Source organism: Mustela lutreola, chromosome 2, assembly GCF_030435805.1.
Source record: "Mustela lutreola isolate mMusLut2 chromosome 2, mMusLut2.pri, whole genome shotgun sequence".
NCBI lineage: Eukaryota > Metazoa > Chordata > Mammalia > Carnivora > Mustelidae > Mustela > Mustela lutreola.
Window position 1 is genome coordinate 105,965,319 of NC_081291.1, and position 15,530 is coordinate 105,980,848.

The 15,530-nt window shown below is 35.0% G+C and overlaps 1 protein-coding gene across 9 annotated transcripts in view; it reads right to left on the reverse strand.

The window, feature by feature from the left end:
* Positions 1-15,530, reverse strand: part of LRCH3 (leucine rich repeats and calponin homology domain containing 3) — a 118,503-nt gene that overhangs the window by 56,856 nt on the left and 46,117 nt on the right. For all 9 annotated transcript variants that reach the window (XM_059162965.1, XM_059162968.1, XM_059162962.1 and 6 more), the window contains exons 2-6: positions 12,079-12,223; positions 10,065-10,191; positions 6,890-6,995; positions 3,416-3,552; positions 2,023-2,132 (exon numbers count right to left, since the gene is read on the reverse strand). In XM_059162965.1, the coding sequence (XP_059018948.1) occupies positions 2,023-2,132; positions 3,416-3,552; positions 6,890-6,995; positions 10,065-10,191; positions 12,079-12,223 (625 nt within the window). The remainder of the gene's footprint in view (positions 1-2,022; positions 2,133-3,415; positions 3,553-6,889; positions 6,996-10,064; positions 10,192-12,078; positions 12,224-15,530) is intronic.

A 15,530-nucleotide genomic window follows, 5' to 3' on the forward strand; every position in this document is an offset into this window, starting at 1 on the left:
CTGTCAAAACCTTTTATTTCTTAACCTTAAACATCACATACCTGCTTTTAGTCTTTTCAGAGTTAAAAAAGTGTTAGGACTGAGATATTCTTGTAGGAATCTTTTATGGTATGTATAACATTGGTTAATTTCTCCTTGTGTATTTGTATGAATACACTAAAACTTGTATTACTGTATGCTTAAACCACCAGATTAGAACTAGTATTTTAAATACCCTTCATTCTGTCTATGAAACTTTTCAATCTAACAGACAGACCCCCAGAATGTCATTACAAAGTTGTTCTGATAACTTTTAAGCAGACGAAAGTTAGGAGGTAAATAACATTTGTGTGACCAAACTCACTGTTTATTCCTTTAATAAATACCTGTTGAGTATCTACTGTGTGTGCCAAACACTCAGCTGAACTAAGGGATACAGTGGTGAAGAAAATGGTCTGTGGCAAAGGGCAGAAGTCAAGTTCTTTTGGAGTAATACATAATTTTCTTGGTTCTGGGGGCACCTGGGTGGCTCAGTCAGTTACGCATCTGACTTTGGCTCAGGTCATGATCCCAGAGTCCGAGGATGGAGCCCTGTGTTGGGCTCCCTGCTCAGTGGAGTCTGTTTCTCCCTCTGCCTGCCCCCCCACCCCAGCTTGTGCTCATTTTCTCACTCATTTTTCTCTAATAAATAAAATCTTAAAAAAAAAAAAAAAAGGTTCTGTATTTTCAGACAGCTTGAAATTACTCCTTTATACCATAAGCACTTATTTAATTCTAACAATTTCTGATGAAAAAAATTTAAACTAAATTTAAAATTTAAATGTAATGCACATTTCCCTTTATTGGAAATGATATATCTAACATACCTTAGCATTTACATGATGAGCATCAATTATGGTACTATGCTCTAACATGGCAATAACTTAAAATATTACTGAAATATGGAAGGTTCTTTGCATATATGCCTAATGGCATCAAGGCACTGTTTTTTGAGTGTTACTGCTTTTAAACATCTTGTTAAAATTATGAAATATGTCATACAGATAAAAAATGAATAAAACAAGCATAGCTCTTAAAACATTATGAGATATTAATACCTTTAAAGCCCCCTTATGCGTCTCTCAGACTGAATCTTCCTTCCTCTCAGAGTTAACCAGTAACTTGAATTTTTTGATATGTGTCTGCTTTTTATAGTTTTATTTTTCCTTGCAAATTATTTTTTGTGCTTTTAATATGTCTGCTTTTAGAAACTCTACCAAAAGAGAAATCTGTTGATCTGTTTTAGACTAGGATACTGAGAAGCAAGCTCATTAGGACTGTGCTCTTACGTAAAATGTGACAGATTCAAAGAGAAGGCCAGAAGGGTTCTCTTTTGAATAAGGCCTATATGCATTATGGCACCTTCACTGAGACTTCTATTTTGTCTGTTAAAAGGCCTTTTGAATTTATTTACTGCTGCTTAAGATTGTTCCAGATGGATGGGAATGCCAAAGAGATAACCCTGTAATTCAAGTGTTATATAGCTGAAGGATTCATCAACTAAAAGATCCTGAAGTGACATTAATGGTCATCAAACCCAACCTCTCCACTCCCTAAAGAAAAAATGAACCCCTAAAAGTTTGAGTGACGTGTTTTAAGTCACAGAATTAACACAGAATTTAAAAAGAGCCAAGGTTGGCATTCAAGTCACTGAGACTTCAAGTAGGTTTTCAAGTAGGGACCCCTCAGCGGGTATTTGGCAATGTCTGGAGTCATTTTTGTTTGTCACACTGGGAAGGTGCTACAGAAGCCAGGAATACTAATAAACATCTTCTGATGTACAGGCCAGCTTCCCAAAACAGTTATCTTGCCCAAAATATCAACAGGTATGAGGTGGAGAAACCCTAACACTTTGTCAGATATCTGTAATCGACTGTTTACTTAATACAAACATTCAAAATAGGTTATTTCTCTTTAGTTAAAAATTCAGGCTGATTAAAGGGTCCAGTTTGACTCCCTATAAGATGGACTACATTAAATAAAAAAAAAATAAAATATACTCACCAGGAGCCAAAACCCAAGGGTCTCCTATCATAATCTGGCAGATCTGGAGCAATCTTACATGCCTGTATGTTCAGGTACTTAAATATGTGAATTTTGCCTTTAATACATATCTAAAAAAAGTAACATACACACACAACCAAATTATTACTCATCCGAAATGTAGGTGTTCCCTGTTAACAATCACAATCAGCTTTTTATTTATTATATATTAGAAACAGCAGGCATTTCTATCAACTACATACAGCGATATTAAAAATCAAATACTCATTATAACATATTTTTAGTTATTCTATGTGTTTAAGTGATATAAATACAGATTTTTTGTTTTCTGGTCAAGAAAAATTTTCAGTAACATATAAAATAAGTAACTTATGATTATAAACACTGAGAGAATACTAAATAAACTTATCATCTTGACTAGTTAAGCATAGTCAGGGATTTAAAGCATTGTACCCCACAGATTACACTGGCAACTTTTGCTTTTAGAAATTCAACAATCATGCACAATTATGTTTTGAATCCTACTCTGTAAGAGAGAAAAGCAGAATGATTAATTATTAAAATTCTATTTCTGTTGATGGAAGTCAAAATACAAATTCTTTAGGATTATGAGATCCTTCTATAGGAATGAAGGTTACTCATAAAGCTTTATAGCTGCCATCTAGAGGTCTGAATAAGACCATCATCAACTATAGAGTTCAAATGCTACAGTGAAAAATATAGGCTGGCACGTGTTGTGATGAGCAATGGGTGTTATATACAACGAATGAATCACTGAACACTGTATCAAAACTAATAATGCACTATATGTTGGCTAACTGAATGTAATAAAAGAATAAATTAAATTAAATTCAAAAATATACAGGCTGGTAAATTTTTTCAGATCATGGGATGGCTGGAATCTATATGTAAAATTACCTTATAATTATTATTAAATAGTCTCGTATCTGTCACTGATAAACAAATGACCAAATTAACTAAACGACGAACTTAAGATTTTAGAAATAAAAAGGGACAAAAACAATGGTCAGAAGAAACGCACTGATAATCTTTAATTCTGAAAACCAAGTATTTTTATGTGTCTCTCATGTTTACATTTGCCTACATGCAAATTTTACTAGAAAGGAATTAACTCAAATTATATTCGAGAAACTTCAAGAAGAACCCTTCAGCCTAAAAAAGTAAGTCAATTTAATGAAAGCCGAAACACTTCTGGAAATATTACCTGCCCTTCATCCCATTTATTCAGGGCTTCTAAAGAATACATATGTGTGTGAGTTTATTTTAAAAGAATTTCATTTCCAACAAAAAGATAAATGCATAGAACTTCAATTTGTAAATTCACCCCTTGTTGAAAAAGTTTCCAACATACTTCAGACCCACTAGAGTTTACCTGTGCAGGAGGAGACTGTAGTGGATTGTTATCTAGGGTGATAATCTGTAGGTGCCTGAGGTTCCGATAACAAACAGGGACTGCTGTAATTTTATTGCAGGAGAAGTCTAATCGTATCAATGGCAGTTCTGCCAGCTCTGCAGGGTGATAAGAAGGAAATGAACAATTCATGATATTTCAAAACTGGACAATTTTTACAGGAGCTTCTAGTTAAATAATAACAAATTTAATGTATTTATCTCCTTTCTTAATAATGAGCTGATATTGTAAAATGAAATCTAGTTGCTCACAGATGGGAATACTAGTGAAAAGCGCTCACAGAACTATAGAAACCAGAGGCCTGATACCACAGAAACGTAGGCATAACCAATGGATTAGATGATAGTGTGTACAAAGAACAAGTTAAATGCCTAAGTTCCCAATCTCAACTCATGAAGCAGAACCCCTCTCCAATCACCACAGGGGTCAATAAGTTATTCTCTAGTGAAACTGAATCAAAAGCCTTTGAATTCAGGAATCTCAAGCAAAATGGAAAGTCAGGATGAGCAGCCAGTTGAAAACAGGATTTAAGAGGAAGACTACGTAGTGCAGAGACCTCAGCACTTTCCTACCCAACCCCATCCCATCCTTCGCTCTTGAATGCCTGTAGTCAGTCCCCTCTTATCTATGGGGGATATGTTTCAAAACCCCTAGCGATGCAGCAACTGCAGATAGTACCAAATCTGATATATACTATGATTTTTCCTATACATACATACCTGTATACATATACATGATAAAGTTTAATTTATGAATTAGGCATGGTTAGAAATTAACAACAATAACTAATAATAAAATAGAACAATTACAATAGTGTAATAAAAATTACATGAATGTGGTCTCTCCACTAGAAAAGGAGGGAGGAGTTAGCCATAGGCACATAAAAAAACTAAGCAAAAACAAAACAAAAAAAGATGAAAACAGCAACAAAAATAAGATAGAGAAAAAAGAAAAAAAATCAGAATATATCAACTGAATTGGCAGGGAATAACATTTATATAGTTGTAGTAACATAAACAATAATACTTTGATCAAAAGTCGTAATAAAACTACACTGGGAAGACAGTAGGAGGGAAGTAAAGCTATGATCGTGATAGTGTGTAAGAAAGTTAAACCATCATCTATCAGATCGCCTGGATGGCTCAGTCAGTTAAGCATCTGCCTATGGCTCAAGTCATGATCCCAGGGTCCTGGTATTGAGCCCCGCATCAGGCTCCCTGCTTAGCAGGAAGCCTGATTGTCTCTCTCCCTCAGCCTGCCGCCCTGCCTACTTCTGTGCATTCTCTCTCTCTAATAAATAAATACAATCTTAAAAAAAAAAAAAATCAAGTCATCTACCATAACAGGAGCTGACATAAATAAATGTCAAGACTGATAAATCCAGTAAAGCTGTTAAAGCCCACTATTTAGAAATATGTCAGCAAATGCTAGTGGAAATAGTCAAAGGCAGAAAAGGTAAATGCTTCCAGACATTAAAACTGGGGAAGTGGAGGGGTGCCTGGTGGCTTAGTTGGTTAAAGGTCCAACTCTTGATTTCAGCTCAGGTCATGATCTCAGGGTCATGAGATCGAGTCATGTGGCAGCTCCATACTCAGCAGGGAGTCTGCTTGAGATTCTCTCTCTCTCTCTTCCCCTCCTCCATGTGCACGTGCAAGCACACTCTCTCTAATAAATAAAATCTTAAAAAACAACAACTGGGGAGGGAGATGGTTGAGGCAGCAGAATGCCATTATTGATTTTGAGCTTTTTATACTCAACTTTCTGAATGATATATTTTTATACTATTTTATATTATATATATTTTTATATTATTTGACTTTCTGAGCAATATATTACTTTATAACAATTAAAATTTAAAATCAAAATGGCAATGAGACATACGTCTTATCTACCAAACCACCAATTAATGAACATGAACTCACACACTAACATATATAGCTACTGGAATAAAGCTTTCTTCCCATCTCAGTTTGGCTGAATATGCTGAGATTACAAGATAAGCTTTAAAGCCATTTAAAATTATATGTGTGACTCACCATTTTCTTGTAACATATATTTAAATTTTGATAGAGAAATCAATTAGATGATAAAACTATTAGACTGTAACTGTCATTTAAAACTCTGAATTTTCATTTTCACTAAAATCCCAATGTTTTCATTAATTGATTTTGTAGTAAGTCCATATTATTATATTAATATGCCTTTAAAGATCAATCACCGTAAGTGGGTCCTGAGTAGAAGGGTAATCTTGGATAGAAATTTTGGGTTATGAGACTTATGGCATGATGTTGATCAGTTCTGCTGGGGGCCTTCATTCATATTCCTGAGGGGGTAAAAGTAGACCCAGGAGGAAATGAGGAAGGGCTCTAAAAATAAAAGGTGTAGAGGTTACTGAGTAAGTGAGTAAGATGAAAGTTATGCAGGATTTTGGCTAGTCTGACCGCACTAAGTGTATAAAAGTGGACTAAAAGGTCACTTACTGAGATAGTTTGACATCCAAAATGTCAGTCATACTTGTATGAACTAAAAATTTGTTAGAACTAAAAATCATACTGGATTAAACTGGTGTTAACATTTGGATTCCACAGTGAAGCAAAAGTTTCATTAGTTATTTCATTATTTACTACACAAGTCGATTTTTGTAGAAGAACCTACAGCATCGTAGTCATGAATATACCTTCTAAAGGACAAAGGTAAGGGAAAGTGGATGGGAGTACAGATGAAGTTTCCCGGAGCTGATCACTACTTTGGCTGGATTATTCATTGCTCTCATCTATATATGAAATTTTCCATAATAAAATTAAAGAAATATATACTCTGATCCAAGTTCTCCCCATTTTTCATTTCTTTTTATGGCTTCTTTCATGAATTCATATTTTGAAGGATTGATAAATTATTCTTAATTTGTTTAATCATTTTTATCATTTAGATACATATACCAGAGCCTATAGTAGGCCTAAGAGAACCAGCCTCCCAGTGCAGTCTCTCACTGCATTCATTATTCATTCTACACATCACCTCATTAACTAGCCACAACCATTAATTAGCCTCTATCTGAACATTTCCAGGGAAGATTAAGTTCAAGTTAAGTCTATTTTAAGTCAGTGCAAATTGCAGGAATATTTTTCATCACACTAAACTATTTCCTAATCAAAAACATGATCTATTTCTCCCAATAGTTGCAAGTACTAAAACTTTCAGGGACCCTACCTTGCATTATGAATTAATTCTGACACGATCTAAAAATACAATCACTGGTTAATAGCTATTGGAGTTTTTCACTGAAGACTCTAACTTTAAAATCTATTAAGTAGCTGAACTACTGTATCTCCAACGTTGCCTATAACTCGTATACATTTTTGTCTTGTACCTATCAGTCTGAGAGATCTTCAAAATAAAACAAAAAATAACAAAACAATTATTTCAGTTTCTTACCTTCAGGCAAACGTACTAAGTGGTTTCTTCTTACATTAAGGTCTCTCAAGGCCTCCAAATTACCAATTTGGGAAGGTATTGTTTGAATTTCATTGCAGCTCACATCCTATCTCAAAAAGATATAAGGTAAAGAGTTGTTCTAATATTACAAATTTGTCCACTTTAAACCATGTGTAAAATGAGGTTTGATAAAGTAATACTATGATCTGTCTTAACTGTAAAAAAAAAAAAAAAAAAATTCTGTGTCCCCTTGTTAATTCTAAAAATGTAGAGGCCTCTGACTGATTTTACACATTTTATATGGATCTACACTAATTTTATGAGCAGAACAAAAATTAAATGACACGATATGGACAGAAGGCCTAGGATCAAATCAAATGAAAATTCTAGTGAAAAGGTAAATTAGAAAAAAAGTATATCAACAGATCTATTTAGGACAATATTTTATACGTGTTTTAATGAAATTAGAAGAAAAAAACAAAACAATAATAAAAATTATAATGATAAAAAAATTGAAAGGAACTCCTATTTTCAAAATACCAGCTCACCTGCTCAAAAATGTAAAATAAAAATGCACTGAAGAGGGGCGTGTGGGTGGCTCAGCTGGGTGAGCGATTGCCTTTGGCTTAGGTCATGATCCTGGAGTCCTGGGATTGAGTCCTGCATCAGTCTCCCTGCTCAGCAGGGAATCTGCTTCTCCCTCTGCCCCTTCCCCTCTCATGCTCCTTCTTTCTCAAATAAATAAATAAAATCTTTAAAAAAATGCATTGAAGATAGCTCAAAAAATTCTTTATCAAACTGAAAGTGAGGGAAAAAATACTGAAGTACACATAACTCATAGGCCATGGAAAAAATAGACACTGCTCTACTGGCATCTGATCAAGCTGGTACCAACACAAGTATTATGTGGGCCTTCTGGTATATTGGTCAACATCTTGATTCCACTAGTTCTGAGAAGAGGCTGACTACAGATTCCAAGACTGACAAATTCAGAATCCCTTAATTCTGAGACCAGCCAGAAAAATGTATAGCATTTTTCCATGTATAACAGCAGGAAGTTGTCTAGGTTAATAAAAGCTCCAAGATGCCACATTAACACTTAGAACTCCTTTAGAATATGAGTAAAAAGACAATATTAATAGACTATTTGAAAAGACCACTTACCAAAACTTCAATAATCTTCAAACATTATTTTCATATTTTCCCATAATATTCTTAGAGAAAATATTACTTTACTTTTCCTACCAATTAATGACTGAAGTAGAATCAGTAGCTATACTTTTTAGTCCAATGCTCTGGGCATCAAAATTAAAAGGAAGAGAAGTTGAAAGGATAGGGAAAACTGAACCTGAGCCAGAAGGTAATAGTAATTTATAATATTTCTCTTGGAAAATGTATATCTTGAAAGACTGAAGTTTACTTTCACTTAAAAATGAAGGGAAGGGTGGCTCAATCAGTTAAGCCTCTGCCTTCAGCCCCGCATGGGACTCCCCACTTAGTGGGAAGTCTGCTTGTCCCTCTGCTTCTGCCCTTCCCCCTGCTTGTGCTTTCTCTCACTCTCTTGCTCTAATAAATGGATAAAATCTTTGAGGGAAAAAAAAAAAAAAAACAATGAAGAGAAATAGCGGCACCTGGCTGGCTTAGTTGGAGAAGTAGGTGACTCTTGATCTTGGGGTCTTTAGTTTAAGCCTCATGTTGGCTATAGAGACTACTTAAATAAATAAACCTAAAAAAAAAAAAAATGAAAATAAAGGAAAAAAGCAATAAGGATGTTGTGAAAACATGTTTTATCAAGTAGAAATCAGGAGCTTTGGGATTATTAATTCTCACTCGGGCGCCTGGGTGGCTCAGCTGGTAAGGCAACTGCCTTCGACTTAGGTCATGATCCTGGAGTCCCTGGATCAAGTCCTGCATCGGGTTCCCTGCTTGGCAGAGAGTCTGCTTCTCTTTCTGACCCTCCCTCTTCTTATGTTCTCTCTCTCTCTCTCAAATAAAAATAATAATAATAATAATTCTCACTCTGGCACAAACTATATAACTGAGGGTATCGATTTACCTCTTCTGTAGAAAGCTAAAAGCTCCTTCTACAAGATATAGCTTAGGTATTTATGATTCAATAAGCAGATACAGAAAGTTCTGGTTTGAAAAATCAGAATCTGAATCACAAGCAAAATTTACTGTTAGTTCATGTTAATAACCCAAGCTCTGAAGAAATGCCAACAAACCTGTATTTTGGACTTTATTTCCTAGATCTTATTGTCTCTAAATAAATTGTCTAAATACTCCAGATTTAATATATTTGTGTATTTTTACATGTGACCTTTTATATTTATAATTCACCTGAAAAAAAGAGAGAGCTAATGTGTGGTCCAGTTAAATTACATGTGCATTTTTTGTTTATGATGTCTATCTTTGTTAATAAACCTACATGAAACTATCCTTCCAAATCTCAATGGATAAAATTGTATTTGACCATTTCAGAAATACAAAACATGGGCTCTGAAGTTAAGGTAGGCTGATTTCAAATTCTATTTCAGTTATGGAACCTGGGGCAAATTATCTAATTGCTACTTTCCTCGGGTTTAATATGATAATTATAATACTTAATTCATAATGTTACTGTGGTGTTTAATCGGAAAAGTTCCATTCCCATGCCCAGAACATAAGTACTAAAGAATAACAAGGAGTAGTAAATGAAAGTCAAGCTTCTCAGAAACTATAAAGCAGTAAAGAATAGCTTACTTTATGGAAGGCGAGGGGTGCTAGAGATAGCACATAAGACAAAAAAAATAAGCCTGATCTTTGTAGTGCCTGTTCCCCTGTAGGGGCTAACCAAAAATCGGAACACTGACACTATTGAGATTTTGAAAAATTCAAATGCATTATTAACTTATATCTCAAAAGTTTAGTAACGTGGAAATCAATGAATACTGGTTAAAATTTAATTCTAATGATTTTCTCCCAGTCCACGTGGGTCTATTAGACTTGCACTTTAAGTACTTTAACTCTGTCCTGAAACACTTTAGTACTGATCAATCAGCAAAACTTCACTATTCATACCTGAAGAAAACTAAACAACACACCTTAATAATGGGTCTTTATCACATGACAGATTATGGTATGACTATGGATATACATACATGTGGGACAGTGAAAAAGTAAAACATTAACTTACAAGTTCTGTTAAATGTCTGAGATGTCCAATTTCCTCTGGAAGTGACACCAATTTGTTATTACTAGCAATTAAGACTTTCAGTGGTAAATTACACAAGTGCACTGGTAACGTTGACAGTTGGTTCCGACTAAATGGATAAGTAGAAAAAGAAAGGAGTAAGAACCCACCACTCAAGAAAGAAATTTCCATCTTTCCTATTCTACACTCAGTAAAGTGACAAACCTAAGTCTTGGAAGGAACAAACAGGATATCAGATTTGGATTCTGGCCTCCATTTCCTCACGTATCACCTTTGTGATTTTAAGCACAGCATTATTCATTTTTTACACAGATTCCTCATATATAAGTTGAGGATCTTAATAACTCTTCTACCTATCCTACAGGACCCTGTACCATAAAATTCCTTTGTAAATAATGATGTGCTATATAAACACAACATATATTATTTATTTAAATCACTGATAAAGTGATTTAAAAATACAGTAGATGACTGTTATCCTCTCCTGTCTTCCAAACAAGAGTTATAAACATAAAAGTAGTTGTATCTACTCCCTCACCATTACATACATTATAATCAAATGTATATAAATGATCCAAATATAGTTCTATGGAAAACAAGTGACAGGCTGTGATTTCAAATGTCACACCAGCTGAAGTATAGGTATATAAATCTTTTATGGGGCACTTGGGTGGCTCAGTTGGGTAAGCAACTGCCTTCGGCTCAGGTCATGATCCGGGAGTCCCAGGATCGAGTCCCACATTGGGCTCCCAGCTCCAAGGGGAATCTGCTTCTCCCTCTGACCTTCTCCCCTCTCATGCTCTCTCTCACTATCTTTCTTTCAAATAAATAAATAAAATCTTAAAAAAAAAAAAAGAAATCTTTTATATATATAAAAATATGCGAAATCAGTACTGAAAATATACATCTATCATTAGGATAAAAATAAGTTAAAATTTTACTTATATAGATTTAAGCTTTTCATCTCTAGGGTCAGTTCACCCCATTTCCAAGATCTTTTGCTGATTTGACTAATATAGATCACGAGTCTTTAAAACTTTTTCAATCAGTCATTCTATTCTGGGATGCCTGGGTGCCTCAGTCAGTTAGCATCTGCCTTTGGCTCAGATCACGATCCTGGGGCCCTGGGATCAAGCGCAGGGAGCCTGCTTCTCCCTCTCCTCCCCACTTATGCTCTCTCACTATCTCTGTTGCTGTCTCTCTCTCAAATAAAATCTTAGAAATAATAATAATATTAAAACAATTCTATTCCTAGACATTTATCTTAAGGAAAGAGAAAGATAAACATTTACAAACAAGAGTCTCTGCCAGTATTACTTTTACCATGGCAAAAACCTGAAATAAACTAAGTATCTGAGAGGGAAAATGAGTTTTAGAAGTATATAAACTATAGAATAAAATCTTCACATACAAAAATACTTCCAAAGAGTATATCATGCCAAGGGGAAAAATATCATTTAGAAATTTGATTGAAAGCCTAGAGAAAAAGGAAAACATCACCTATAATTATAACTCAGATACAACATTGTGATGAATTTTCTTCATACTTTTCTACATTTGCTCATTTTTTTCCAGTGAATATAACTTTTATAACCAAAAAAAACAGTGAAAGAAGTATTCTAAAATATGAAAAAATAGAAAGGAGTTAAATAAATGCATTTACACATTCAGAACTTAGTACACAAAAATGCAAAATCACAACAATGAAAGTACTTTCAGATCTATTCTCATTTGAGAAAGCTTATTTGAAAATGTAATTGAAGAATCACTACAAGACTACTGTAAGCCTATCAGGCCAATGACCCTTACAGTTTCTTAATTATTGCAAAGCTAAAGGCAAAGGGAAAAACTAGAAGCACATAGGAAATATTGTTAATTCAGCCTAAGAATGAATATGAATAGATAATGTAAATTTCAGTGAAAGGGAAAAGAGAACTGAAAATACCATATAAAACTAAAAATTAAAAAAAAATAAAGAAAGAAACAGCATCCTTACCTAATATTTAAGAATGTTAGAGCTTGTAAGTTTAGAATTGCCTCTGGTATATACCGAATACAATTTTGGTATAAGTTGAGATTCTCGAGAGAAACAAAATGACATGCTTCTATGGGAATCTCAGAGAGACGATTTCGTGACAGATCTGAAAGAAAAAATAAATTAAGTTTTAAGGTCAAACATTAGAACTCCAAAATGTTAGATAAATAAGCAGGTTTCATGATTGTCTGAATTCCCAAGTGTTTCCATCGTGAAGAATGGTCTAGAGTAAACATTCAAATATTTATTATTCAACTGAAAAAAACATTTTAACATACTCCTCTCCATCTTTTTGTTGGGAAATACTGATTCCTTCTCTGAGTACCCACATATACTTAAAAAATAAAACCAGTATTTTTTGTAAGTAACACAAATTCTAAGGCATATCTGTCCACAATTACACCAAAGATCATACTAAGTATCAAATATCCTAGGAAACAAATAGATCCTAAAAACCACCTTCCCAAAAGCATAGACAACATTCTGGGATTTAAAAAAAAAAAAAACAAAAAACTTAAAAAAACTTAAAAAAGAAAATACTGCCCCCCCCTTAAGATTTTTTTTATTTATTTATTTGAGAGAGACAGAGAATAAGCAAGAGCATGAGTAAAGGAGACAGTCAGAGGGAGAGGGAAAAGCACACTCCCTGCTAAGCTGGGTGCCTGACATGAGCCTCAAACCCAGGAACCCTGGATCATGATCTGAGCTGAAGGCAGATGGTTTGACTGACTGAGCGATCCAGGTGCCCCATTATACTGCCCCTTTCTTATATCATCAAAGATTATCAGGGTCATGTCAAAAGTAGTCAGGAACCATTCTGCTTCTAGGCCAAAGATGAGACAAATCTCAGCTTCAATGGAGACAATAATTACAAAGGACTCCAATGTATCACATACGTTGAATTATATTAGTTTATAATGACATCTAGCCCTTTCCCCCAAAAGATGATAGAGAACGCATTCATTATCTCATAAACTGATAAAGTAAGGGGAAAACATTTAACTTGCCTTTCCTCTATGAACTGTATCACTGAGTAACCAAACAGATAAAGTGTCTGTAAGTGTTCGCCTTATAAATAAAAAATGATAGAGGGCGCCTGGGTGGCTCAGTGGGTTAAGCCGCTGCCTTCACCTCAGGTCATGATCTCAGGGTCCTGGGATCGAGTCCCGCATCGGGCTCTCTGCTCAGCAGGGAGCCTGCTTCCTCCTCTCTCTCTCTCTCTGCCTGCCTCTCCGACTACTTGTGATTTCTCTCTGTCAAATAAATAAATAAAATCTTTAAAAAAAAAAATGATAGAATGTCACCATTTTGCAACCCTCAATGAATTAATGGATCTAGAATTGAGTATTAACAGTTTTTTAAATAATTTTTTTAAATTTTTAATTTATTTGACAGACAGAGATCACAAAAAGGCAGAGAGGCAGGCAGAGAGAGAGAGGAGGAAGCAGGCTCCCTGCAGAGCAGAGAGCCTGATGCGGGATTCAATCCCAGGACCCCAAGATCATGACCTGAGCTGAAGGCAAAGGCTTAACCCACTGAGCCACCCAGGCGCCCTATTAACAGCTTTTTTTTAACAACAAGACAATCAGAAATTGTATGCCTCCCTCTGGAAGAATAGAAAATCACTTATGGTCTTGCCAGAGGGACAGAACCCACATCTACTGAAGCTTTTGCTAACTTCCAGGAAATGGAGAAGACAAAGGCATCTGCTGACATAAAGTCACTCTGTCATTATCCATTTAGAGCTAGTTAAATATACTGTGAGATTCACTTGCTTACCACTGTTTTCTCTCTTCTTCTGCCCTATCTCAAAGTCTCTGTTGGCAATTATTGGTGAGAATCATTTACTGAGAACATCTCCTAAATGGAGGACTTGTATTACTGTGTGTCCACAAATATCTTGCTTTCACCACAACATGTGAATAATACCTGCTTAGGTATAGGCACAGGTCCTTTCTTAGGAACATGTAGATGTTATATTACTACCATCTAGCTTCCAGGGTCACATGGAGTAGTCTGGCACATATACGATGATTTTTTCCTTTGTAAACAGCTTATTTTTCTTGTCTCCCCACCATCCTCAACAGTTTAGTCTGGAACTCAGCAGGCTCTTTCAGTTTTTCTTCAAACCAGAGACATGTTTGCCTAGTATAGCTTTAGTTACTGCACCTCCTTCATTTGTTCTCTCTCCTTCCATAGAAACATATATCTATATCTATATCTGTATCTATACCCCCACTGATTACCCCATTTGGCTATACTCTTCTACTCAATGTATCAGACCAGGAATTTGAGTCTCACCAATAATCACCCTTTCCACAAGTTAATATATAAAAAAGCTCCCCGCTTTTTGTTTTCTTTTACCCTATGATTAGAAGCACGTCTCTCTATTTCTCTTGAAAATCTAAGATAATTTATTTTGTTTTGCCTGTTAAATCTGTCAATAGAACAGAAGTTTCTACTTCTGTTCTATTTCATTGAAATCACTTGTTCCAGATGCAATCCTTGTTCATCCTGTCTCTGGCTGCTGGTGTTCCTTTAAGTGAACTGTTTTCGTTTGCCATTCATGGCTTGCATCATTGTCATCTTGGAGCTCATCCTTCAAGCTGCTTGGGAGTCCCTTGAAAGGCAGTTAACACCAAAATTGTAGAAGCAACCTCTACAATGGGATGGAAGTAAGCTTTTACTCAAGTGCAGAGTTCATTCTGAGGACTCAAAAATTTTGATAATTGCCCCACAGGCTATTACCTCTTGTTTTCATTTGGATCACATTATATTCCCCAAACTCACATATTCCCTCTAGGCCCCTCCAGCCTACATGCCACAGAGGTGTTTCACTCTCAAGTGATAGTAACTGAAGTTGGGAAACAGATCACTATCTTGCCAAAATGCCTCCCCATATTGTATTCATTAGGAAAAAGTTTTAATGCCCTAGTTAACAAAGACCATCAAATACTTAAGACTAAAATTTTCTTATAAAATCACATTATAAATAGTTTCTTTCATACTAAATGCAGTAAGAATTCTTTTTTTTTTTTTTTATCAATCCCTATTTAAATTTTATTACTATAATTTTAAAAGTTGAATAAATGAGGAGTGCCTGTTTGGCTCAGTTGGAGGAACATGTGGCTCTTGATCTCGGGATCATGAGTTTGAGTCCCACATTGGGTGTAGAGATTACTTAAACAAATACATAAACTTAAAAAGTTGAAGAAATTAAAGAAATTAAATTCATTGTAAACTGCTCCTTATTTAAATTTAACCCTCCAAGATGACAGCTCCAGGCAACAGATTAAATTTAGGCAGGGATTACGCTGCCTAATTGATTTAAGCTTAAATTGAACCTTAAACATGATTTAAGCTCAGTCTGTTAAGCATCTGCCTTTGGCAGGTCCTGGCATCCAGCCCTGCAT